The 8,803-nt window shown below is 46.2% G+C and overlaps 1 protein-coding gene across 1 annotated transcript in view; it reads right to left on the bottom strand.

Moving 5' to 3' along the window:
* dtd1 (D-aminoacyl-tRNA deacylase 1) overlaps positions 1-8,729 on the bottom strand; it is a 12,616-nt gene extending 3,887 nt beyond the window's left edge. Inside the window, exons 1-4 of the mRNA XM_062544326.1 lie at positions 8,609-8,729; positions 7,953-8,043; positions 6,840-7,075; positions 3,160-3,257 (exon numbers count right to left, since the gene is read on the bottom strand). Coding sequence (XP_062400310.1) covers positions 3,160-3,257; positions 6,840-7,075; positions 7,953-8,043; positions 8,609-8,651 — 468 coding nt within the window. The 5' untranslated portion in view covers positions 8,652-8,729. The remainder of the gene's footprint in view (positions 1-3,159; positions 3,258-6,839; positions 7,076-7,952; positions 8,044-8,608) is intronic.
* Positions 8,730-8,803: the final 74 nt, after the last annotated feature.

The raw sequence follows: 8,803 nt of genomic DNA, 5'->3' as shown, positions 1-8,803 counted from the left end.
TTGTTCAGGTGGCATTGATGAGTTAAACAGGCATTTTTCCTACATGGTAACGTTGTTAAATGGAAAGAAAACATTATCCTTGAGTATTTTAATAGTCAGGTGTAAACAAAGACCTCTTCCTATGTAACCCAAGCTGTGTAAATGAACTGAAGTTCGCTCTAAATATCTACTTTTATCGATTATGCTAACCGTTAGCATCTCTATGGGATTTCTCATAGACATTAGCCATAAGCAAATTACAAATGTGTCATAGAGTGACAATGTATTGGTTGACTTGGTTAAAAAGTCACAGGTTGGGTAATTGATTTTAATAGTAATGTTGCTATTCAGAAATAATGAGCTGTAAAGTAACTCAGACTTTTAAAACATTTTTTTTAAAAGGATATCAACTAATTATCGTTATCGTCAAAAGCACAAAAAAATATTTTTTGCCAATATCGCCCACCCCTAATTCGATTATCAGCAAAAGTGAATGAGAGAGAGAGAGAGAGAGATGACCGTTATCTGGCCACAAAGCCATGAGCTATGTGTGGATTTTGGACATGCGCACACACAATCACACTCGGATGCACGCACATATCCACTCTACACCATCTCCCACCACACTCACACTCTCTCTCTCTCTCTCTCTCTCTCTCTCACACACACACACACACACACACACACACACACACACACACACACACAAAACACACAGAACACATGTGCATGGTACAGGCAGGTACAGGCAGGGCACAGGACAACCCAAAGAATCATTTATTGTTCAATCTTTCATGAGTCCCAAGGAAATATTTATGACTTAAATCTCATGCTGACAACCATAACATCAAAAGAACCTGCATTATTAAACACAAATACACATACACACACACTCACTCACTCACACACACACACACACACATCCGGCCACAGAAATCATTCAGAGCTTCACCAAGTTTGCTTCAGTCATCAATCTACCTCGTGGCTGAAGCTCATAGCTATAATGCCTCTCAGGACAGAAAAAGGAAACAGTCGCCATAAATAAACGGTGTCAGGGGGGACTTATGGTGACAGCCAAAAAACGCATCCTGGGAGAGACGATGAAGGGGTATTTTTTTTTCCCTGAAAGAGCCGCGGTTCCCGTTGAGCGACGTATATGGGTCCGCGATTCGCTGCATCATCGACTCTGCGGGCGCATTTGGTGTCGCGTTTGGGGACGCACGCGCGGACCTAAATAACGATTACTTCATCAATCACGCCGACGCGCAACTGATGCAACTAGCACATCCTGAAGCGCCGAACTAGGTCGTTGTAGCAAATACAAAAAAAAAGGGGGAAAGGAAAGAGATGAAGACTCCAAGGAAAAGACTATTCAAACGCGCACGCACATACGCACGTGCTTTGACTTCCGTTGTGTTACTGCTACACACACGTGGACACACTCACAGTCACAGTCACACACACACTCATGCACAGAAAATACAGCACAACAAAACCTTTGAAACCCTGTCACAAACAAGCCTTGTGAGACATATCACTCTCCTAACACAACTTCTACCGCTAGGCCCCTCCTGACCGTTCCGACGCGTCGGAAACTGTGCCGAGACGCGACGCCGCGCTGCCACGAGGCACGACCGCTACCGGAGCGTGGCCTGCCGTGCCGGAGGTCGAGGACGAGGGCGAGGACGAGAACGAGAAGGCTACGGATGAATAGGTGAACAGCAGCCAAATGTCTCGCTGAATAAAACACGGCGTCAGATATGGTGTGACCAGCTGTCCTCGGTAATGGGAGTCATGGCAGCCGGGACAACAACAACAACAACAACAACAACAACAACAACAACAACAACAACAGCAGCAACAACGTTGCCCGATACAACCTCCTTCTCAACCATGGGGCTCTGATGATGTGAGAGGTCCCCTGTCTACGATTCTAATCATGACCGCTAGTTTCCCCACCTAAAAGCCCCTCGAGTACTCGCTAGTTAGGATTCGTATCTGTACTATTACTGGTCCCTATTTAGTAGACCTGCTTGTTCAGAGATATTAAGACATTATATTAGGACATGAAACATGGAGATGCTATTTAAAATCAAATAAATGTGCAAAACGAGAGAAAAAAAGAGAAAAAGAGAGTTGTGATTCGAAAGGAACTAGACTTTTAAAGCGCATGATCGCATATTTGTCAGCTTGCCAGTTGTTGTGCCTGTTAGCTTTTGGTAAGTACCAGGAGCACCCACATGGGAAAAATATTCCCAGAAAAAAACATGAAAAATGAAAGAAATAAAAAGTACATTCATTTTATGAACGCACATTTCAAAGCCTCGGGGCACATTTCAGTGTTTATGCATTACATAGTGATTCCGGTAAGTAAACTGGCAGATGAGCCACTTTTAAAACATGAACTGATATTTGGTGGCAGTGCATCAATAACATATTGCATCGATATTTCGTTCCAACTCACTATGACCCAGGTGAATTACAGCAGGTTATTGGAAGATCTTCAGAGATGCGACGACTACCTTGTGTGATGTCGTTATGACTCACACTAGTGTGGGCAGTGGGGGGTGGGGGTGCAAAAAAAATAATGTGCGCGGAAGTTTGATTTTTCCATTTCAAATTTCTTAAAGTGGTCTCCTGCTCTCCACCACCTCCGCCCCCTTGCTGTGCCATCGCCATGGCAACAGAGTAGGGCCTGATACATGCAGGTGGACAGGGGGGCAACCATGTAAGGGCAGGCAGGCCTCCACCCCCACCTGCCAATCAACACACTACGCCTACACAATCTTCTCTTTTTTAGAGTAATAGGTGAGTGGGGGGGTGGGCCTGTGTGTGGGTGAGCATGTGTGTGTGTGTGTGTGTGTGTGTGTGTGTGTGTGTGAGAGAGAGAGAGAGAGAGAGAGAGTTATTATGTGTGGTGGGGGTAGGTAAGTGTAGCAGGTGTAATTAAGGCAGTTAGTTGGTCTTGGCTTAATGCTGCTCTAACAATCCCATCATCTTCTTTCATCAGACTGCCATTTTATCCACTTCTGTTGATCAGGGTTTGCCTGTGTATGACCAGGAGACCAGGAGAAGTGGTGGGAGACGTGTGTGTGTGTGTGTGTGTGTGTGTGTGTGTGTGTGTGTGTGTGTGTGTGTGTGTGTGTGTGTGTGTGTGTGTGTGTGCATTGGGAACAGCACCTGTTTGAGGTCGGAGGGGGCAGAGGGAGAGTCCAGCTCTATGGTGACGGGGCCGTCGTTCTGGATGTGGACCTGCATGTACGCGCCAAACTGACCGTCTGCAGAGAGGGAGAGAGAGATAGATAGATAGAGAGAGAGAGAGAGAGAGAAGAAGAAGAAATTCTATAGTTATTTTTCTATTTGCCTTTCCAATTTGCCTTTATGTCATGTGACGTGCATGCATGTCGCACACACAGTGATACACTGTATAAAACTGAGAGAAAAGGAAAGCTCAAACAAACCAAGAAAACAGTTAGGAGTGATGCAACCTCTGCAATAAGTTTGTCTCAACCTACCAGTACCGGTATAACCCCAAGTAATTAACATCAAGCCACCAGTAAGTAAAAAAGGCAAAAAAAAAAAAAGAGTTAGGGAAACTGTTAGAGGGTGAGTGAGTGTGTGAGTGAGTGTGTGTGTGAGAGAGAAAGGGAGAGAGAGAGATTGTGTGAGAGAGAGAGAGTGTGTGAGTGTGTATATACAGTATGTGTGTGTGTGTGTGTGTGTGTGTGTGTGTGTGTTTGTTTGTGTGTGTGTGTGTGTGTGTGTGTGAGAGAGAGAGAGAAAGTGTGAGTGTGTGTGTGTGTGTGTGTGTGTGTGTGTATATATACGTGTGTGTGTGTGTGTGTGTGTGTGTGTGTGTGTGTTTAGATGGCATTAGACCTCATCCGCCCCCACCTCTGCACCCCCCTCCTGTTTCCTTTCATTTCCACCAAGTGGCCCAATAAAAGCGCGGCGAGAAGTCGGGGGAAAGTGCCGACTCATCGTGTTTGTTCCTTCGGGGAGCGGCAGCAGAGCAGGGGCTAATTAGGCTAGCTCTGTCGCAGAGAGGGAGAGAGAGAGAGAGAGGGAGAGAGAGTGAGAGAGAGAGAGAGAGAGAAAGCGAGTGAGCTGAGCGAGTGAGAGTGAAAAAGAGAGAAAGAGGGAGAGAGAGACTGAAAGAGAGAGAGAGAGAGAGAGGGAGAGAGAGAGAGACACGCTGTTCCTGCTCCCTGTGGCCTGTCTCTGGAGAGTTGACCCATTTTTCCCTCGCGCCACCGTCGTCGTCGTCGTCGTCTTCGCCGTCGTCGTCGCCCTCTCTCCTCCCTCTCTCCTCCCCCTCCCCCATGCCACGCCCTCAGTACCGCCTGACCCCTACAGCAGCAGCACCACCCCATGACCCTTGACCTCTGGATGGCACCTCCAGCGCCCGTTTGAGTGTGGTTCCATGTGTCTGGTTCCGTGTGTTTGGTTGTGTGTTTGTGTGTCTGTATGTGTGTGTGTGTGTGTGTGTGTGTGTGTGTGTGTCCACTTCCAACAGAAACCTTGCCCCTTCCGTAAGCACTCCAAGAGTGACCCTACTAAACTAAAAATATAAGCACAAAAGAATGGCATCCCATCACCACGGTGACAGTCGAACGTTTCAATCAGGATAACAAGCAGACTAGATCTAGAGTGGGATTTTACGCTTTGCTATGTTGCCTTGGTAACGACACTCAGTACTCATGGCCGTACACTCACATCTCTCAGAGACTTCCATTAGCTGACAAGCTTCAGCTTGCATTTCCAGTTAGTGGTTAGCGGTTCGCTCAGAAAAAGGGCTGTGGTCGACATGGGGAATATAAAACTGATCAACAAAAGGTCAACACCAGTTTCCAAAAGTCCCGTCGACTCCACTTCAGTCGGGCCGCTGTGAGCAACAAAACAAAAGCGTATTTTTGGAATTCCAACGCGAAAAAAAAAAAAAGCCGTAATAGCTTTCCAAGGTTATGAAGCCAGGTTAGCAAGCTGCTTCGTCGAATCAATATCGTTTCCTGAGTCAGAGTTTAAGATTATACTTGAGGGGGATCAGATACACGCCAAGCAGAAGCGAAGCGTACTGTAGGGGTCACCAGAGGGGGTCATCGCAGTCTCCGCTCCTCCTTCAGCGGATAACACACAGGTACGACACCTACGGAAACACATCGCACCTACACCCTCGTCCTTTTTTTTTAAGGGACGATGCTCCGTTTTTTTTTTTCTCCCTCTCCTCTCCTTCTCCCTTCTGCGACTACGTTTCCAAATATAGCAAGGCCAGCCTAGATAAATGTGAGGATGCTGCTGTATGAACAGCAGGTGGAGCTCATCCCCATAACTCAGGCCAACAGACCGCACGTATACTGTATATAAATACATACAGTAAACACCTATGGATACGCACACCTATAGATCCTCTTTTAGGATACCGTGACATCATTGGTCAGAAGTGTACGCGTGCGTTTACTGTACATGTGACCACAGGTTGCGTGCTGCCCCGACTCTGCCCCATGTCCGTCTGAGTGCGGGCCTGTGTGTGCTTATTTACTGACACTTTCATGTGAGGGTTTAAGTGAGGGTTCTCCAGAAGAAAACAAAAACAGCAGAGTCAGCAAGCAGGCAATCCAGCATAGGTGTGTCAGTGGATGTAACACAATAAAAACAATCAACAGAGGCAGGTATAGCCTTTCACGACACACACAAACGCGCATGCGCACACACACACACACACACACACACACACACACACACACACACACACACACAGAACTTATTGCTTGCACTGTACATTTAAGAAAAAAGCCAAATTAAAGATGCGGTGAAGAGAAATATAATCATTTATTCATAAATATCAATTCTTCCACCAAGAAATACTTTTCTTCTAACTGAGTGGTTGCCAAGCAATGCAGAAATGTAGCGACTCTAACTTTCATGGTGATATAGAAATACGATCAAATTGAAGGCTTGGAAAGCATTTTACAATGGCTTCCAACACAATTCAGCCAATCATAAACAAGGACCGGAACTACTCATTTTAGAAGAGCTATTTTAAACACTTCAGAATTCCCAAGTTGTAAAACACAGGCAGGCAGGCAGGCACACACACACACACACACACTAACACACACACACACACACACACACACACTAACACACTAACACACTAACACACACACATACACACACACACACTAACACACACACACACACACACACACACACAAACACACACACACACACACACACCAGCCCACATCTGACACATGTACACCTTGTCCTCCCCCAGATTTGAACCTGAATTGATTAAGGCCTCCCACAAACACAATGATGTCACACAGTACACACACACACACACACACACACACACACACACACACACACATATATTCATAAACTCAACCAACACACATACTCACCGAACAAGCTTACCCACACCAAGCAGGTGCATGCACACACACATTATGTACAATAACAACACACACACACACACACACAGGCACACACACACACACATTTCACCTTCAACTAAGTTCTCAACCACAAATTCATATACCGTCATACAGATACATAATATCCAATCAAAAACACATTCAAACTTCCTCACTCTCCCTCACACACTCAACCACACACACACACACACACACACACACACACACACACACACACACACACACACACACACACACACACACACACACACACACACACACACACACACACACACACACACACAAACCTTTGATCAAAAACACATTACAAACTCCCTCACTCACACTCAGACACTTACACACACTCACACTCACACACACACTTTGATCAAAAACATATCACTCACTCACACACACACACACACACACACACACACACACCTTTGATGCGCTCGGGTGTGTAGGCCTCCCTCATGCGCTCCAGCATGGTGTTGTAGAAGGGCTGGGCGAGCTCGGCCGGCATGGCGCGGTGGAAGTCGGGCTTGTTGCCCTTCAGCACGCACTGCAGCGTGAACTGGCTCACGCACAGCACCTCCAGCTCGCGGTCCACCACGCTCTTGGCCCACGGCCGGCCCGCCTCGTCCTCGAACACCCGCAGGCTCAGGATCTTACGCACCCTGGGGGCACGGGCCAACGGGAGAGTTGGTCAACGAGTGAAGAAAACAAACAGGAAAAACACAAACAAACAAACATGCCTTTCCAGATAAGATAGGCTATTTTTTTTCCTTCGATAATGGAAATGTTAATACAGGATCAAACAGTACACAAGGAACAATATCGGTGGGATTCGACTTCATATAGCCTCCTGCAGCCGTCTTAAGATGACTGGAATTCTGATGCGTATTCAACCAAGATGCAGTCAGCTTAGGACGGCTACAGGCGGCTACATCAAGTGGAATTCCCCTAATGACTTCTAACAATAGGACTTCTAACCATGTGCCCTCTGTTGTTAGGGGTGGGTGAGTATGTAAGATAGGGTCAGAGAAGTTGTTTGAGATGGACTGTAAACACTTTGGTAGGAGCAGACATTGGTTGGTGTGCATTACTATCAAGCACTGGGCTATTTAATGTCAAAAATGCATAATCGCTCAACAGGAACGTAACAATGTGTCTATTGTGGAGCTGCATGAGCAAATTCAGCCTACAGTCATTTCATTGGGCTCTCTAGGGACCAAGCATGACTATTAATTAGACCCAGACAACAGAGAGATTTATTCCCAGGCAATACTAATTTCCACTGCTGACTAACAGATGACCAAGAAATGTTTACTCTGTAAGAATCAATTACTGTCATTATTAACAATTAGTAACTGGTTACTATTATTAAGACAATATCAGTCGATATAACGGATAGATCTCGGTATTGATTATATTCTAAGTAGGTATCGCTAGTCGTCTGTTGTCCAGCCTCGGGGCATAATGCTGCAGTCACGTGACAGCTGTCAAAAGAAGGGGAGTGTGTGTGCTGTGCTCCGCTCCCGGTGGTACACTCACATGTAGTCAACATCCTTCTGCGTGTCCTCGGTGGAAATTCCCAGCAGCACGCAGAGTCCTCGGCCTATCGAACTTATCTGTTGCTCCCCAACTGGAAAAAGTAAGAGGAATGCCTTTCACAACAACGGTCGGCTACAAACTGGCTTGTCATGAAAATCCTGACAGTGTGGAAACATAAGTCCGGCCCAGCTGTCTCTCTGACTTAGGTGATTGAGTCACTGGATTACGGTTTACAATATACCGTACTCTTGTCGGCCTTAGCAAAGACATCAACCTAGAAAGTCGTGGTAGCCTAGCTACTCCTAACATAGTCAGACACACTTAACTCACTCTTGATGCTGACAGATGTCCCCACGTGGTGTGTGTGCAGCTGGAAAAGTCTGACAGCGGTGAAGTTTCAAATTTGTATACACTAGGCCTACGCTATATCGATTCATTACCTATCAATGTAACGTTAGGTGGACAATGGTCATCACACACACACCCAAAGTAGCTAGGTTAGCGTCCAATGGGCGTGAAAGAATTAGCAAGAGACGCTGCCCGAGGTTGAATCAGATTTTGTTGAATGAAATGTGGGCTGCATTGTTCTTACAGCAGAATCACTGAGTAAACCATTGGACCAGATAAACCTCAACATCACAGTAAATATCACTTACCAGTCACGCTGGCCTGGGTGACTCTTTGTATAATAGCCTTCATCGTTTTGGCGTGTTTATATTAGCCTCTGTCGCTGGCTGTGCACCATACACGCGAAATAACTTCAAACTTCCGGTTTAGAGGAGGGCCTTGTACGGCAGTAGTGTAGTGTCTACGACCATTATCAGTTGTCGCCCCCACGTGGTAAGTGTAGA

The sequence above is a fragment of the Sardina pilchardus genome, chromosome 1, assembly GCF_963854185.1.
Source record: "Sardina pilchardus chromosome 1, fSarPil1.1, whole genome shotgun sequence".
NCBI classification, from domain to species: Eukaryota; Metazoa; Chordata; class Actinopteri; order Clupeiformes; family Clupeidae; genus Sardina; species Sardina pilchardus.
The sequence above is the reverse complement of the archived record's forward strand: the minus strand, read 5'-3'. Positions and strand labels throughout refer to the sequence as shown.